The sequence below is a fragment of the Sinohyriopsis cumingii genome, chromosome 16 (assembly GCF_028554795.1).
Source record: "Sinohyriopsis cumingii isolate HCF-2022 chromosome 16, ASM2855479v2, whole genome shotgun sequence".
Taxonomy (NCBI): Eukaryota; Metazoa; Mollusca; class Bivalvia; order Unionida; family Unionidae; genus Sinohyriopsis; species Sinohyriopsis cumingii.
The window spans coordinates 4,472,219-4,491,635 of record NC_142976.1 but is presented as its reverse complement, the minus strand read 5'-3'; the positions used below and the strand labels follow the sequence as shown (position 1 = coordinate 4,491,635).

At 37.2% G+C, this 19,417-nt stretch overlaps 1 protein-coding gene across 1 annotated transcript; it reads right to left on the bottom strand.

Annotated features, from left to right (window-relative positions):
* Positions 1–931: 931 nt before the first annotated feature.
* Positions 932–18,943, bottom strand: LOC149779851 (uncharacterized). Its single transcript, XM_089936522.1, has 4 exons — positions 17,779–18,943; positions 8,302–8,617; positions 6,572–6,773; positions 932–4,319 (listed from the first exon to the last, which is right to left on the bottom strand). The coding sequence occupies exons 1-4, from the start codon at positions 17,854–17,856 to the stop codon at positions 2,093–2,095; spliced, it is 2,823 nt and encodes a 940-aa protein (XP_089792648.1). The 5' UTR covers positions 17,857–18,943; the 3' UTR covers positions 932–2,092.
* Positions 18,944–19,417: the final 474 nt, after the last annotated feature.

The window sequence follows — 19,417 nt, the reverse complement described above, 5'->3', positions numbered from 1 at the left end:
AAGGAAACGAGGCTTGCCGAGTTTCCGTTTAATAAAAAAATATATACGAGTGTTAGATCAAAGATACATTGTACATACTATACATATATTTTTTATATGACATACAAATACACATACTTGCATTTCCAACGCAGTTAAGATTGAGTACAAGCAAATGTGTATTGACGGAATGAACGTACTCTGCACAGCCCTGTCGAGTGTACCTGCTACAAAATGTACTATAAACCTTTTGCGAATAATCGCAATCTCCTTTACAAATTGATAATTTGCTTCTTTTAGTTTTTTTAACTTCTATTTTCATTCATTTGGATAAATTAAATATAAGACACAAATTTGATTAAAACCAGAAAGATGACATAGATCAGAAAGTAAAGCAATACAAACGCAGCATGGTTAATTACTTGACCATTGAACGCGCTGGCTTTCACGTGCTGGCTAGCATATTTAAACGAGTTGGAAATACAAAGTAAGGGAAATGAGCAAGAGGTAATTCAAACATTTAAGTGTATTTACAGTTCATCTAAGTCAATATTATGATTTGATTTAATTAACATTGCTACCAACTATACAACTGTTTCGATCCTCCATTTCTAACTTCTTCGCTGATATCTTTCTACTAACGTCACAGAGAGAGAGAGAGAGAGATTATTATTAGTGTTATTTTATTACAATGCTAATGATTATTCACTTATCACAGATTTAGAGTATCGATAACCTACTGTTGAAATATAAACTAATGTTGAAACATTATTTGTATATGCATATTATTGCGCCAAGTCGGATCACAATTTGATATACAGTATTGGTATATAAAATTTCTTTACACCAAAACCTTAAAAATCATGTTATGTATGTGGCATATATATATATAGGATATAGATAAGAGTTAGAAATTTATAAACTATGTATGTTCATCCACAACAAAGAGACGAAAGTTTTAACCTTTTTTATTTTTAGAATGAAAAATCGTTCAATTTCACTTTTATCTCATTTATACAACCTACTGTATTTTCCAACTGGTATCTTTAAAAATATACATGTAGAAAAATAGTAAATATTTGTATTGTTGTTTAAAACTTAAATTCAAAGGCAAAGTTCACGCATAAATAAATCCTTGTAAAATTTATGTCAATGTGGTCATGTAAATCAAGTCAAAAACTAATTGCTGTTGTAAAATGTAATACTAAAATACTTTAACCAATGTCTATTCTTTCCTGGTTGTTGAATGCCCGACACCTTAAATGTCCTCATAAATACTTGCAGAGGAAAATTATTTATAGCTGTGGACTGGGTAAAAAGAGGACGTCTGGCCTATCATAACAATTAACGGAGTAGTACCATTTTTCCCATATGCATTGCTTTCATTGTGGTATCGCAATGTGCGACATTCAGTCTTATTTATAATGTGTCACCTTTAGGATGACCTTGTCCAAAAATAACCACGTATTTTAACATCGAGTTCGCCATATGTATTTCTCGGTGCGTGTAAATAATGACATTCCAAAGGAATAGGGATGTATGAGGATCCAAATAAAATGAATAATTGCAATTTAAAGAATTGACAGCCGTTACCAAGATAGTCAAACCTAAACGCACGCTAACGTGACCTGAATGTCTTTTACTATAGTCTTCTAACTTTTCAAATCTCTCTCTCAATATATATATATATATATATATATATATATATATATATACTGAGGTCGATGAGGACTTTGGATCTTTCGCTACATGAATATGCATAAGGAAATGATACAATCTCAATCTCATATCCGGTTTGGTTTGAAGAAAGGGACAATATTCGTTGTGGCACGAGTATCCATGAAAAAGTTATTTGTATGACTTCAACAACCTAGTATTAAATAGATGGCCAGATTTATATTTTGTGCATGAATCTGTTTCTTACCCCTCCCATATTTTTCTTTTATAGTTTCTATCTTCACGAGTCTATCACACAAACATATAATGTGACTATAGAATAATTAATGACCATCCCGTAACACCTGAACAAAATATTTGCGTTGCGCCAGGGTTCAAAATGTTCTCTGTGTGTGTGTGTGTGTGTGAAATTATAGACAGTGACTGTATTCCAGGATCACTTATTGGCTTGCACAACATCTGACGGGAGAACGTAAACATCATCACTTGCACAGAAGCTCATATCAGTATATACGTTCTCTGCTAACTCTGTATGTGTCGTTATCTTAGATATGCAGTCGTGGTCACCCAATGTCGATAAATATGCATTGGAGACTCCACTGTTCTGACTGTTTTTTTCCGAGAATACACTAGCTTGGGATAGAATACTACCTGATGACAAACTGCTTTCATTTTGTTCTTTGCTATTGCGCGTTTCCTCGCTCATTGGGAAGTTAAAACCGAAATGGAAGAGGTCCAGAACAGCTAGATCCGACTGATCTTTAATCTCAGAATCCATGCAACCATGATGTGGATACCAATGTACTATATCTGGAAACGGTGGTTCAAATGGAATGTCATCTGATGCACGAGGTTTTACTTCAGCATAAATTGGTTCCTCTGAAAAATGTAAGGAATTCCGGAGATTTTCCTCCGATGATGATTGATGGTCGTCAAACAGTGATACATCCTGCCCATACGTACGTGAAGTTTGCTTTCTAGCCCAGTCTAAATCAATCCCATTTTTAGCATCGTATGGAGTAGAATTTGAATTCGGACCGAATATTTCCGGACGAAGTATTTTTGTTTCCACAGGACTTGACAAAAACTCTGGTATGTTGTCACCTGTCAAAAGATCGACAAAGTCTTTCTTCCGCTGTTCCCGTGACTTCTGTTTTTTGGTAGAAAATACGCTCACGTTGAAAGAATTGCTCCTTTGTCGCGCTAGTGGTCTGGACTCAGTAGTTCCATGAACTTTAGCCACTCCTTGATAGAGTTCATTGTCGTCTGTTACTGACATTGCGCCTAAAGGCCAAACTGCAACCTTTGAAGGGCCTTTTCTAAATTCAGACAACTCTTCATCCGATTCAGAAGATGAATTATCTTTTTTCTTTCCCTTCGACATTGAGAGTTTGGGAAGTGTGAATAATTTTCTCTCCAATGAGCGAGAATTAGCCGACATGTTCATGAGCTTGCGCTTGGGTTTCAGAGTTGGCGGTCTTTCGGGCAAAGATGGCGGGATAGCTGATGGATCTATTTTTGGATCAAGTCCAAGAAATTTCTCGAGGTTTTTTCTATATTTATCAACGTCTTCGTATATGTTTTCTTCAAGCACAACATTTCCAGTCGAATTTGATTTTTGTAAGCTGGGTTTTCTGTGTTGTGCAGCAGTATTTGTACTGTCGGTGATTTTGGTGTGGTTGTTCTTATGCTGATAAAGTACTGAATAACCGTAGTCATTGCCAGTGTCATGTACCTCATCTTTATGACAAATTTCGATTTCCTCAATGGGAATTTGGAAAGTCTGAGCGGGATCTTCGCTTATGGATGATGTAGAAATGGCACTATCAAAGGAGTCAGTTGGTCTGTGAATACGTTTTTGTTCTCTTTGCACCGTGTTAGCATTAATGATGGGAGAATCTATTGCATGTACCAAGACACCAGAGTCTCTAGAACTTGTTGAGTTAGTGCGGAACGAAACTGAGGAAGCTGTTGAAAGATTTGACAGAGTTCGGCCTTTGTCATCTGTTGTTGACGTGATCTTTGTTTGAATGTTTACATGACTATAACCGTACTCATCCAAAAAGAATTTTATGTTCTGGTTATCAATAGTGGCTGGTATTACAGAAAAGTTTGTTAACGTAGACACTCTCTTTGAAGCAAAATCATCTAGAGTGTTGTATTCGCTCGATGGAGGCGTCACCTCAGCTATTTCCGATCTGGTTGGAAGTTCAGAAGAGGAATTGGACATCGGTGTTTCTGATAAAGGACTCTTTATAATACCACGAGAATCCGTTGATTGTAAAGTTTCCACACTACCGAGTCTTGTACTTCTGGAAGGTAAATCAAAACTAATAAATAAATCGCTAGTATTGCTTTTTCTACTAGAAATTACAGACAATGTTGATGCAGTAGACACTGCATCATTCTCCGGCGTGAGAGGCTTGATAGGCTCGTTTCTTCTTTGATTGCAGTTTTCTAACATACCCCGTAACACTTTTTCACTGTTTGTTACTGAGTTTGATCGTGATTTATCCGGAAGGTCGATCTCCTCTGGAGATATCTGTTTTTGCATGCTTTGTTTCGAGGAAATAGCGATGAAGATGTTCTTTTTGATGGTTGCGAGAATGTGTGGTGCAACTGTGGACATGAACTGAAAGGTCGCTTCACCACTCTCTGACGCACTGAAAAAAGAGGACGAAATATGGATAATTTGCATTGTGAATGGATTTCAATAAGTGTGTGCGATTTGGATTTTTAACTTAGCTTTAAAAAATTTCCAGTCATATCGCTACGATGTCTGCAGAGTGGCAGTTTATAGTGATGTCTAGCACTGGGGCATCATGCCGTAGATATGTAGCATCATGTCCCACCCAGTCACAATATCCTGACACAAGGCCGACCAGTCCTAACACTAACCTCTTAATGCTGAGCATAGAGCGAGGCAGCTGTTAGTACCATTTTTATGTCTTTGGTATGACTCACCTCATGCATCCGATGCGGACACTCTGATCACTTGACCACCGGAGCGGTCGATTTCAATAAGTATTTGTTTAACTATTTATACAGACAGTAAGAGAACTTAGCCATGGCTCATTTACCATCGTCTTCATAAAAATGAATCGCTTTATAATCATTGCGTTTATAATGAAATTATTTTGGACCTCTAGTCACTACACAAAAGTATATCGAAATAGCATTAATTTTGTATCGTTCTGAAAATAATATTGCCTCACAAGCAATTATTCCTGCCCTGTCTCAGAATAAGATTGTCAGTCACATTTACATTGTTGTTATTCGATTACGATACTATACAAGCAATAGCTTTATTTTAACCATGAAAATATGTGGACCTTTGGTCACTTCATCAAAATATATTGCACAAGCATTACTGTGCCTCGTTCTGAAAATAATACTGCTTCACAAGCAAGTATGCATATCCAATTCTAAAATAAGATTGTCAGTGACATGTATATTGTCTGGTCTTTTCTACTGCATAATACCCAATGATAAATCATACATTTGTGATACATTGGTCCTACCTCATCATTACGCAATAGGTGGGTTTTTTTCTCCATTACACCAAATTAACCTTCTATGCGTTATATGTACATTCAAATAAATTACATTATTAACAGATCACTCCAATAGGACAAATTTCTGAGACATCTTACAGTGTACCATTTGAATATCACTATGACAGTTGTTAAAACAAATTATAAATTTGCCTCCAAAAATTGTGTTGCTACTGAATAATGCTTGATGACCATTGAAAATTTCGTGGATTGATCACGGCTATACACAGCCTTTCCATGATAATACATGAAAACGTTTCCGATCTTTCCAGTAAATTTTCCGTAATAATGTTTCTTTCTGTTCCTATGAATTTTGTTTACAAGCAATAAACTAACGATCAAAGTTTAAATCTGTTCTAGATATCCTTTTCGTTCCTTTTTCAAGTCATGATACGCAACATGTATCCACAATCATTACATGTTAATTACAAAACATTGAAATTCAATAAGATAATTGTTTATTTATACGTCTTCTATTTAAACAAAAGAACTCTCCAAATCTCCTTTGAACATGAAAAACCAAAAATACAAAATTCAAAGGGGATCGATATATTACATCATTTTCAGAATCATTTCTTGTCGATACGCTGATATACGTCCTTCTGTTACACAGCTTCTTTCGATCAAGAGCCTCGCATAAAAAAAATGAATTGGTATAATTTAAACTGTAAGATGTGGGCGTTCTCGTCAAGCTGAGTGCCTGTGTAATGACAATACTGAAGTAACCAAATATAATATTCTCCAAACAGTATTTTGAAAAGAAAATGATATAAAAACATCTCGGTAAAAATTTAAACTTCAACAATCAGATCTCCATTAATTTGAATATGATTGCAATATTTGACGAGAAGGTCCCATGCACTCAATATCGTGCTTTTGTTCTTTACTGGATATATATATATATATATATATATATATATATATATATATATATATATATGTATATATATATATATATATATATATATATATATATATATATATATATATATATATATATATATATATTGAAAGAAATAGGTTTTTAAAACGCAGAACCTCAACAAATCACGAATTGAAGTGCTATTTTGGAAAAACTCGTTAAAACCTGGCAAAGTGGATATTGACGATAAGAAAACCAACAGAATAACCTAATATTTTACAGATCCGCTGCCCATAATGGGAAAGAATATATATATATATATATATATATATATATATATATATATGAATGACTTCTTTCTCTGTCACTTACTTGAATACCATATTTGAACAGAGACAACATAATAAAGTAGATGGTTAACATGAAGAAGTGACTTAGGTCAATCTTTAATCTGTACTAAGTAACGTATGCCGCAAATGATTTAACAACGGAGACTTACGGCCCACACTCAAAGATAAGAATGTTGTTGTTCTCGGCCAGTAACTGGAATCGTTTTAGCGTCTTGAGTGACCACTCGTATGAGTTGTACGAGTCCAAGCTATAAATCGAGATGTACTCTGGAGAGATGTGCACTTCGTACTCTCCCCCTAGACCCAGGCGACTTGTATGTTTGCTCTCAATTACTGTAGCCCGATGTATATCTGGAAAGAAGAGAACTATGAATATATATATCCATTCCGATGTATATCTGGAAAGAAGAGAACTATGAATATATATATATCCATTCCGATGTACATCTGGAAAGAAGAGAACTGTGAATATGTATCAATTCTGAAGTATATCTGGAATGAACGGAATTGCGAATATGTGTTTAGTCTCAATATGTGTTTAGTCTCAAATATAACTAGAAAGACAATAAATAAAATGTGATTTATTGTTGTTGTTGTTGTTGTAGGGTTTGTCGCTATATTTCAGCATAAGATAGGCTATACATGGCGGCCAGTATAACTGGTGGAGGGAGAACCCTAGAAAAACCCCAGGAAGAACCACCACTGACCAACGAGAAGCTACTGGCAAGCTTTCTCACGTACCCACGTTAGCCAAGCCTGAAACTCGAACCCACGCAGACAGAGGTGAGATGGCAGTGATCCGGAACGTTGAGCGCTTAAGACTATTCGGCCGCTCGGGGCCCCTAATAAGATATGAAAACAACAAAACTACTCAAATATATTGTAAAACAACGTATATCCCGTTGAGACCAAGCTTCCACAACACCTTGTCCACTATAATATTATATTACAATGTAATTCAAATTTCGTTATCTCTTAGTTTTATTTTAATACAGTAGTAAGACAATTTATATCTACAGAATATTAGAAAAGTGATACGAAGGTTATAGAGTGTGAGACTGACCAACCTATTTCTACAGCAAATAGACATATGATGACAGTCATGCTTATATTAGACGTAAATCATGACTGTCAGGCCTGTATGAGACGCATATAATGACTGTCATGCCTGTATTAAGCGTATATGATGACAGTCATGCCTTAGACGTATATGATGACTGTCAAGCTTACATTAGATGTAAATGATGACTGTCAGGCCTGTATGAGACGCATTTAATGACTGTCATGCCTGTATTAAGCGTATATGATGAAGTCATGCCTATATTAGACGTATATGATGACTGTCAAGCTTACATTAGACGTAAATGATGACTGTCAGGCCTGTATGAGACGCATATGATGACTATCATGCCTGTATTAAGCGTATATGATGACTGTCAGTCCTACAGTATACGTGTATGATGACTGTCAGGCCTACATTAGACGTATATGATGATTGTCAGGCATGGATGAGACGCATATGATGACTATCATGCCTGTATTAAGCGTATATGATGACTGTCAGTCCTACATTAGACGTATATGATGACTCAGGTGTATATTAGACGTATAATACAATTATAGAGCGATAAGATAAAAAGTATTGCTAACATAAAAAAGCAAATAAATTTTACACATATGCTACATAAAACATTAAGCCATTCATCCAACAGTAAACTGAATACAACACAAAATCATCCTTCGGTCTCACTCGTCTTGTATAAGTCTAAGGAATCCATCATTTTAATAACTTCAGCTCTGAACAAAACCGCTCGCTTCATTCTGCTTCTCTGTATTTAGCAACAGATGCATTAGATCTTTCTTCGTGCAAGTTTCTTACCTTTCCCAACAACGAAACGATTACTGCTTCTAGCTCGGAAAATCTGTCTGATCGCTTCTACCCATTCCTGAGACTCGAGCTCTGTTTCACCAGCCAAAAGCAATACTGGTTCCCTCTCCACCACTTCAACGGCGAACTTGTGGGTTTTGGACTTGACAGGTTGAATTGCAGTCAAGTTCTCCAGGATAATCGTTTGCTTGCAGCCTATTTTATTTTTGGCAGCCTCATCTGACGGGAAAATGTCGATTTGGGTGACATATGTTCCAGCAGCTCGCTGAGGCACTGTATGAACCACTAACCAACGCTTTTTCCAGGACTGAAAGAAAAGAGAGGGAAGTAATTCAAAGAAGTGCAATTTATATATAGGTTCGCAATTCCCATAAGTTTTATCAAAATTAACTAATTAACCCGGCGTGACACGTTTAAGCGTCATGAGGCTGTACCATATTTCCGTGCTCTGTACTATTGTTATACGCACACGGGTATTTACTTGACCGAGCGGTTGTCAAACCCTGGCGCGATTCTCGCTAGAAGTCATAAGTTTCCCCGACTTTCCAAAGACTTCCATACAACCTCAGTTGTAAATCAGAAAGCCCGACGTGTCCATTCTATACCTAAATTTTCCTCTAATTAATGCAAGACCACAGATAAACCAAACTGTCAACTATCCATCAACCGTACATCTGCGTGTTTTGGCTTCATTATGTTTCCGTACTACCACCCGTTCACGCCTTAGAACCTATGTGAGTACTCCCTAACAATGGGAACTATTTTAACTCCGCCACCTTAGGCCAGTCAATGTATGCTTTCCAGGCACATTTCGCCGATATAACTGCACCATATTCGCCCGCATGGCGACATAAACGGTCTCTGCCAAGTCCCTTTTTATTTATGCCCTTGTGTAATTTACCGGTTTAATACCGTAAGTGCTGTCCTTGCAGTCACGCTACCAATGTATACCACTAGATTTTAATATGTACTATTTTACGACAGGGACAGTCATTCGGTTCTGGTCGGAATTCACTACTAGTGAACCAGGACATCATGGAAACACACTAACACTCCACTCCGTGACGTTTGCTCCTATTGATTAGCTCATTAGTTCGGGCCAGGAATATTTCCATGGCGCCAAATTCCAATAATCAAACAAGTAATCACACAAATCTAAGAATTGCTTAAAACGGGGCACTACAACCACGTGCACATACTCTAAATTTACTACATTACCCCCGCCTTTAAAAAGATCACTCGACCTCGAGTGACACAAACGTCACACTTCTGTGGTCTAATCAAAATTGATTGTTTCCCCCAAAATCAACCACCCAACCGATTAATGATTCCCAAAGATGATTAAAACAAAACTCTGAATCAATGACTTGTTCCTAATAGCCTCTCACTCAACATCCATAAGTAAACTTTTTTTTTTTTTTTTTTTTTTTTTTTTCTTTTTCTGTTTGAATCCACTGCTTGCTTATAAGTAACCTAACTGTGAACACTAAACACAATTTAACCAAGTTGAATCTAACATGAAAATGTTCCAACAAGCTGTTCGGGTTCAAACTCTCTCAAAACAAAAACAATCTTCGGAATTCGCTGCAGGAAAGACTTTTCTATACATAGGTCTCTAACAACAAGACAGTAAATGTAACACAGGACCATTCCTGTTTACCCAAAAATAACTCAGGTCTGGAGTTCGCGTTCTCACCAGGATACACGTCTCCAAATAGACCTTGTTATGCGCGTACACATATTTCTTTTTTTTATCATCTCAGTCTGTGTCAGACGATCCTATCTTCTTACAACTAACTCACCACTAATGAACTAATGCTACAGCGTCCAAACATAGCCATAAAATAAAACGTACTCCCAAAAGCAAACGTTTAGAACACCATCATATAAACAATTCACTATACTGTGGTGTGCAATGTCATTACTTCATGCTGCTAATTAATTGACATATTTTCAAAATGGACACTTTTCCATCCAAGCAGACAAATCAAACTACGCATGATGGAAACCACACCGAATCATTATGATTGTCAGGATGGTAGTGAACAATTTTTAACACACACTGTACGAAGCAATTCTCAACTGGCAAGTCTTTAGCAGTTCAATGACAAGAAAAAACAGGGACCTTCCTGTGTACAACGAGGTTAGAGAATGCGCTTTTCAGAGAAGAACACGTATCTTATGAACCTCAAATACAAGTCAACCATGACTTCAACGCCAAACTGGCGCGATACACATTGTCATCCACCGAACGCATGTGACACTGCCTTTTCCATCATCTATTCACCACTTGTACTAACTCTACAGTGACAGAAAAAAACCAGTCCACTAATCTCCAAACAATCATCATAAAATCACCCTCTTCTCTTCATAATGTAGCTTTGCTTCACATCAAGCACAAACCAAACAAATAGGTCTAATTTACCAAACTATGGATTCAAGCAGCAAACAACTCCTACAACTATTTTGAATTAACTCTCCACACGATCAACACATGCATCTTATCCATAGGAACATAATAAAGAAAAAGATTGGATATCTGTCATCACATAATTAATTTACTAGAATCACACTATTTACACAGCCGACGGGCGCAGATTATTATGATTCTAACTGCGTGGCCTTGATTTTCAAACCCGTTATGACAATGTGTCCGTACCCAACCAATTTAATAATCACGGGGACACGATTATTACCCACCCATTCATTTATCACCGGTCAGTGCTATAAGTTCGTGAAATAACTGTACTCAGTTTAAAAACATGTCTGTAACTTGTCACAACACTGTGACACTTCCTCGCCCAGCCCTTCTTTGTTCCATTAGTTTAGTTCTTTGAGCCGTAATTGGATATGGCAATACTTCTTCCCTGTAGACTTCCTCTCATGAAACAGTTCTTGTAGGAAGTACTACTTATGATGGATTCCGCTTGCATTCTGCTTGCGAGACGATAACTGTTCCTTGACAAGTGTCCCTTTGGCACATTCCAACACTGCCTTTATCTCATCGTATTGCCTTTCCAGGTCCCCGTAAAGCTGCTGAAGCTGATGTTTTTCCTCAAGGACAGCTAAACCATCTTCCGCCGCGCGGACCTTCTCTTGTTTAGTTTCTGAAAGTTCCAGTTCTAGTCGTTCGATGTCAAGTCGGAGGCATTTCAACGATACCTCGCCACATCGTGGGTCCGAGACTGTGACTGGAAATTCCGAATACATGCGTACGAAAATCAAGAAAGTCCTAAGACGGTTAAGAGGGGCTCGTCTATGCGTAGCTGTCTAATGCTAGTCCTCCATCTTTTAACTCACTGCGGCTCTCGACCGATCTTCCACTTAACAAATGATCTATGGTTGTTCCTAATTTTTCGAACTTTTCTGTGATGTCTATAGTCTCTAGCAGACTATCAGTGGGCGGACTTAACTGTCTCTTCGATATTGGATACGTAACTCGATTGTAACCGTCAGACCTCACGTTCTCAGGCGTACCCTCCTTTAAAGTTTCGAACTTCAGATCATCCGACTTGCCACCAAATGCACGGGCATCGCCATCAACATTATTGGCCTCGCACGGAGTCGAGGTCACAAGAAACTGGATGTTACTGTCTACGTCCACATGTTTTATCTGCCTCTCTATAGTAGGCGACAAGGGCGATAACAGTCGCCAGTGAACAGACTGTGGCAAAGGCGTATCAATTAAAGAGGTAGGCGCACCTCTGCCAGTAGCCATTATAATAACTTATAATAATTCCCTATTAGCCTGTCGCGATGAACTTTAAAAGAAACTTTCCTACTACCAATTGCTATTTAGAACAGGCTTAGATGTATTTGTTGTTGTTGTTGTTTTTATTGTTTTGCCAAATCAACGACCAATGTGTGTACTTTTCAATTCACTGAGAAAGTACCAGGTCTGTCAAAACAGAAATAAATGAGGTTTTACTAATACGAAAATAGAACGAGATGGACGAATATTTTGGTCTAATCTGTGCTTATGCTATTTCGAAGGGGGGGGGGTGTCAAACACGCGATCTTACGCACGGTTCTTCTCTTATTATTTAATAATTATACAGCCAAATTCATGAATCGGGAATGCACAGAATTTCATGGCCAAATAAATTATGATATCTTTAGACCATTTCAACTTAGTTATCTCCGGAATAATCAGCTGTTTTGCCCAATTCGACATCCACGTCTCAGCAATGTGACACGATGCTTGTGACTGACCCGCGTTCCTTTTACCTATGAGCCATCTGCAATTTCACTTCCTTATCTGCATCACTGCTGACATTACGTCCTAGATAAAATATTCCGTCTCGATTGGACATATGTACTCAAATTAAACAAATTTCTTAAGAGCAAATAAATCTAACTACTTTCGCAGACTAAATATTGCGAAATAATGAAAATAATTTGTAAAAGTGTTGTATCATTTATATCTATTTTTAATATTTATGATTTTTTTTTTTTTTTTTTTTTTTTTAATTTTATAGGACACGTCTTTCTTTCAAAATTGCGAAGGAATAGTCTGTTCTATACATAGTAAAGAAAAAACTAACCACTTTCAACATATCACATAACTATTCACATATCCCACCGCTGCCACCAGAAATTTTCTTGTTATACGCACACGGGTATTTACTTGACCGAGCGGTTGTCAAACCCTGGCGCGATTCTCGCTAGAAGTCATAAGTTTCCCCGACTTTCCAAAGACTTCCATACAACCTCAGTTGTAAATCAGAAAGCCCGACGTGTCCATTCTATACCTAAATTTTCCTCTAATTAATGCAAGACCACAGATAAACCAAACTGTCAACTATCCATCAACCGTACATCTGCGTGTTTTGGCTTCATTATGTTTCCGTACCACCACCCGTTCACGCCTTAGAACCTATGTGAGTACTCCCTAACAATGGGAACTATTTTAACTCCGCCACCTTAGGCCAGTCAATGTATGCTTTCCAGGCACATTTCGCCGATATAACTGCACCATATTCGCCCGCATGGCGACATAAACGGTCTCTGCCAAGTCCCTTTTTATTTATGCCCTTGTGTAATTTACCGGTTTAATACCGTAAGTGCTGTCCTTGCAGTCACGCTACCAATGTATACCACTAGATTTTAATATGTACTATTTTACGACAGGGACAGTCATTCGGTTCTGGTCGGAATTCACTACTAGTGAACCAGGACATCATGGAAACACACTAACACTCCACTCCGTGACGTTTGCTCCTATTGATTAGCTCATTAGTTCGGGCCAGGAATATTTCCATGGCGCCAAATTCCAATAATCAAACAAGTAATCACACAAATCTAAGAATTGCTTAAAACGGGGCACTACAACCACGTGCACATACTCTAAATTTACTACATTATCAACATCATTTAGGAGACAATAAAGTGGGTTATACTGCAGAAAGGTAGACAGTTGTATCTCTACAATGATACCAAATTCCTCGCATTTCGAAATTCAGCCAGAAAAGAACTAAATTGTTAGACCCGATTTTGAAGCAAAAAATTACCACTTTTCGGACCGCTCCAGTGGCCTAGTGGTTAGAGCGTTTGCCTCGGATGCGGGAGATCGTGGGTTCGATTCCCGGCCGAGTCATACAAAAGACTTACAAAAATGGTACTAACAGCTGCCTCGCTTGGCGCTCAGCATTAAGAGGTTAGTGTTAGGACTGGTCGGCCTGGTGTCAGAATAATGTGACTGGGTGGGACATTATGCTACACGTCTGCGGCATGATGCCCCATTGCTCGACATCACTATAAACTGCCACACTGCAGACATCTAAACGATATAACTGAATTTTTTTTAAAGCTACGTTAAAAATCCAAATATCTATCTCACACATACACACACACACACACACAAGGAACCTGAGTTCATGTCCGACATTTAGATATTCTGGCCTGAAATCCGAAAAAGTACCGGTCAGAACTGCGCACGGAGGCGAACCTTTGCTGAAAGTATGACAAATTTAAGACTTGGAGTAAAAAGTGGCAGATAGACGACAATCATGGTCCAAAATGCAAAAAAAAAAAAAAAAGAAAAAAAAAAAGAAAAGACAAATCCAACGTTAAGACGCACAAGCGAAATAGAAAACCGAAAACAGTGTCTTTTATACACTTAATCATCCGACTACACGGAAATCTCTTCGAAGCAGACATATTTCGACGTATTTAGTAACCCAAAAATGCGTTTCCTAGTTTCATTTCAGGCGAAAATTAAAACAATTTCCAAGGTTAATGCGGTAAAGTTAAAAGATTGACAGAGCAAAGATATACACACACAACATACATACATACATACATGTGTGTGTGTGTTCTGATTCGACAGTTTCCTTTACTTGGACACCAGTAACTGCTATCTCAGGAAAACGTTTCCATGGCAGTACTTTAATAGGAGTCCACGATAACATCAGCTTCATTTCAAGTTTGAATCATAAGCATGACCATAAACTATAAACATTGCGTGGTTTTCAAATGACATACGCACAACTCTAAAATAGAAATTAACAAGAGCTGGAAAGGAGGGGATTGATAAATACTAAAATCTTTATAACAAACAACCGTAATAATAATAATAATAATAATAATAATAATAATCGTTTTTTAAACGGTTCATATACAAATTTGGGGTAATTTACATATTGCTTTCTTATTACTAGAAATAACAAACTGAATGTACTATAGTGGTAATGTTGTTCCTGAAGTACTTTGTAATTACGTTAACACATAATGTATTATTGTTATTTACATATTAGTTATGCAACACACGTTTACTTCTTTCTCAGGACTCATGAAAATGAAAACTGAAGGTTCATGCTTTTTTCTGTATCTGATAATGGTCCATATGGCCTAGTCACTGACCTGATTCTTGGTCCATATGGCCTAGTCACTGACCTGATTCTTGGTCCATACGGCCTAGTCTCTGACCTGATTCTTAGTCCATATGGCCTAGTCTCTGACCTGATTCCTGGTCCATATGGCCTAGTCTCTGATCTGATTCCTGGTCCATATGACCTAGTCTCGGACCTGATTCTTGGTCCAGCAGCATGCCACACTTTGATGGCATCTCCTGGTTTTATTATCTTCGCTGTCTGGTTATATAAGAAGTACCATCCTAAGCGTGATTCCAGCGACGATTTATGCCAACTTTTGCACCCCTCAGTGAACCATAATAATGTATGACAGGCATTTTCGTGTCTCTTTAAATTATATGTGAAGGCTATTTTGACAATACTAAAAACTGTCTAATTTACAAGTTGTGTGAAATAACTCGTGCCCATTTCCGCCTCGCGATTTATTATACCTCGTCAAGTGCAGGATGTCGTATTCCATCAACACAAGAAACATCAGTTGGCGTCTCAGCGTTTAGACATCGACACAAGTCCACTTGTTTACTACTGTGACAGCAACTGGCGGAAATGTCCACAGCCCCCAACGGATTATGTATAGTTGGATCTCTCTCTCTCTCTCTCTCTCTCTCTCTCTCTCTCTCTCTCTCTCTCTATATATATATATATATATATATATATATATATATATATATATATATATATATATATATATATATATATATATATATATAAAGAAAGGTCTAATTTGGATATGCATAAGTAAATTGGGCCCTGTGTCGATTCCTGCACCTTGGGACTGGTCACGGCTTTCTGGGGTGGGGTGGAACGAAGCAGGCGTTGGGTAGATCTGTGTTTTGCAAACAATCTAGCTGAACTTGCTTAGAGTTGAAACAATGCAGCGTATTACACCGCTACTGTAGATATTAACTGCATGCACATGTGCAATATACAAAGATATAATGTTGATTGCCCTAAAGGATAGATGGTTGACTAGTTCTCGTGAAAAGTGAAGGTAATGACATTATACTGGGACAATACTTTATCGGTCATAAACTGTGTACATGATAAGCAAAATGGAGACATGATTGTCCTTGTACCGGTTGATGTATGGAGATAGGGGGCACAGTGTGGCCAGTGATTGTATCTTCTGTTATATATCATAGCATTCTACTATTGTTTTGGAATTGTTCCTGCTGCTCCTTTTGTTATCGTCGTTGTCGACTTTGTCATTATCGTCACCGTAGAAGTAGCTGTCATTACTACTGCGGTTATTTGTGAATTAGACTATTTGCTGTCCGACAAGCCATACCAAGAAGAACATTTTGCAGAACCTGTACAATTTTGTGTCACTAGCTCGTTTTTGTGCAATACTAATTTTTTTGAAAGTTTTTGTGTATTGCTTATTTTTTTAAAGATAACGGTTTTTCTGTATTGCTTGTTTTTGACAGATACGGTTTTATGTGCGATGTCAAGCCTTTACTCACTCCTTACAGATGAATATATTTCATGTCCGTTCAGTCTTCATTGTTGCAAATGTTGTTATTGTTACTACCGATGTTTATAATGATTAACCTAAGATTATTCTTAAAGATCAACACTATCTTACGAGGGCTAAATGCTATTTATAAAAACAGTATTTTCCTCAAGCAGCAGCGGCCTTAGAGCTGTGCCAAACGTGCGATCGCTGGAGGAGGGGACTCGAAAAATGTTGGAGTTTGTTTAAAACAGAATATAATTAAAGCAGATTATTTTTTAAAAATTGATTTTGAAAACAAACCTGTATTTTTCTACAGTCATATATAAATTAGATTTTGGGGACCCATTGTCCTCATTTCGCTCCGGGCCCGCACAACCTTAAAACTTCCGCTGGCTAAGGTATAGTGTAGCAGAAAGTTATAAAAAGAGACCATTATCTCTATAAAACGAACAATACAATCACTAAATTATTTTCAAAAAGACAGGAAAACGCACGACAACAATGAGTCCAGATCCAGACAAGAAAATATATCATTCAAATTTTAAACCCGTATAGAGCATTATCTACACAAGTTTTATCTTAATAAGTTATACATACATACATACATACATACATACATACATACATACATACATACATACTTTGAACACCTTGTATGCTTAAGACCTATTTTATGTTTAATATACTTTATTAGTTTTTAACAGCTATATTTAAAATGAAACAGATGGTATAATCAAAATATTAATTATATGGTTTACCGCATACTTATGTTTAAAGTGTTGACTATTCTTTAAAATGCCTTGCTTTAACAATAAGATATTGTTTTATGTCACGTGATTCTATATTGGCTATTACATTAATGAAATTGAGAGAGAACATGTAAACTTAATGCGGGGGTTTAGAAACAAAAACATTGTACTTTTATAAATGTATTACATGTTTGGTGCTGTTTATTTTTTAATGTCACACTCATGTTCCTTTTACTACCGGTGTATGTAATACTGACAATAGCTGAATGCAGTTTGTTTTGCAAAGGAAACAAATAAAGTCATACATACATACATACATACATACATACGCGCATGCATGCATACATACATACATACATACATACATACATACATACGATGAGATACTTACTTTCATTTTTCTGCCTCTTGTTTTTGCCGGTTGTTTCACGTCTATAAATCCACATTTCTTGAAACCACTGTCCGTCATATTGTATTTTTCAAAAAGTAGTTTATCAATTGGCCTCTAACTTTTTGTAAAGAACTCCGAATAGAATGAGACGTTTAAAATCCTGGCGTTAATTTAATTCATGTCATTCGATGTGTATCATACACTTATAGTCAAGAAAATAATTTCTGGGTGCCTGGATCCAAGCAAGGGTCACATCTTACTAATATACCTGAATGTACACACACATACATGCATATAATAACAAGTCATCACACCGTTCGACTGTTGTAAAGGACGGAGTCAGTCTGTGATATCCCCGCAGTGTCCTAAGTTCACCAGATAGTAAGTACCCTGTCACCTATATACCTATATATTCCCAGTAAAATCACTGACTCGGTGTGGCATGTAGTAGACATCTATACTAATACTAAACAAGGTGCCGATATTTACTCCCCTATTACGTTCCTGTTCGGTCCCTTTAATAATACGCTGTTAGACAGACTCTACGGTAGTAAAGGACACTGTGAGCGAAAAGTTTCACTGTCTGGGCGTGGCATGTAGTAGACATCTAAACGAATACTAAACAAGGTGCGAATATTTACTAACTCATAACGTTCTTGTTAGGACCATTTAGCATCGTCCAGTACGCTGTTAGCCACAGTGTGACGTCATAGAGGGCTAGAGGAGCGATAATATCGTGTTATGTAATTAAGTACCACCAAGACGTTTATCTCGGTAACTGGTAAACAGACAATCACTCTAAAGGGGATTAAATAGGCTATGCATAATTAAACCCATTATCGCTCTATTTATAGCACACTGTGATTGGAAAATGTTTGGGGTTTATGACATAAAACTACTTAACGTCGTTTAAATTGATGATAGCATCAGGTGTGGGGAAAATATGATGCAATTATGTCTAAAAATGGTGGTGGTGGTGTTCATTTTCTTGGTACAGTTTGCTTGAGCATTTTTAGATTAATCGATTTATTCGAAACGGATATGATTTAACACGACTGTTTGTACTAGTCAGATAGCTCTTGCCATCTTGAAAGATAATTTATTTTAATAGGAAGTAAACTTTTATAGCCATCTGCACTTCGGTAATAATTAGAAATAATTGTGATAGCAACACTGTTACATTTATGTAGGCCTAAGTGGTTAAAGTGTCCGCCGTGGAGGTCGAGAGTTCGAACCCCGGCCAAGTCATACCAAATACTTTTTTTTTTAAAATGGTACTAGCAGCTGCCTCACTGGCTTCTCAGCATTAAGAAGGTGTGGTCGGACAGGTGTCAGGATGATGTACCTGGGCGGGACATGAGGCTACATGTCTCCGGATGATGCACCAATGCCAGACACCACTATAAACTGCCATAATGCAGATATCGTAGCTATATGACTGGAAAATTGTTAAAGCTACGTTAAAAATCCAAACCACACACACACACACACATACACACACACACACACACACTTATGTAATTCTCAATAAATATATTTGAATAATTTTTTCGTGCTACAGAAACAACGTTTGCCCAGTATGAATGTGTCAAAATTGTGCTTGAAAGTTAAGACAATAAAAACAAATAAATTTAAACCG

Excerpts from the sequence above, each read along its gene's own strand:
- LOC149779851 (XM_089936522.1), bottom strand. The coding sequence starts at position 17,856 with ATGACGGACAGTGGTTTCAAGAAATGTGGATTTATAGACGTGAAACAA. Across the intron at positions 6,774-8,301 it reads TCGTTTCGTTGTTGGGAAAG|ATATACATCGGGCTACAGTA; the intron begins GTAAGAAACTTG and ends TCTTCTTTCCAG. Across the intron at positions 4,320-6,571 it reads CTTATCTTTGAGTGTGGGCC|TGCGTCAGAGAGTGGTGAAG; the intron begins GTAAGTCTCCGT and ends CTCTTTTTTCAG.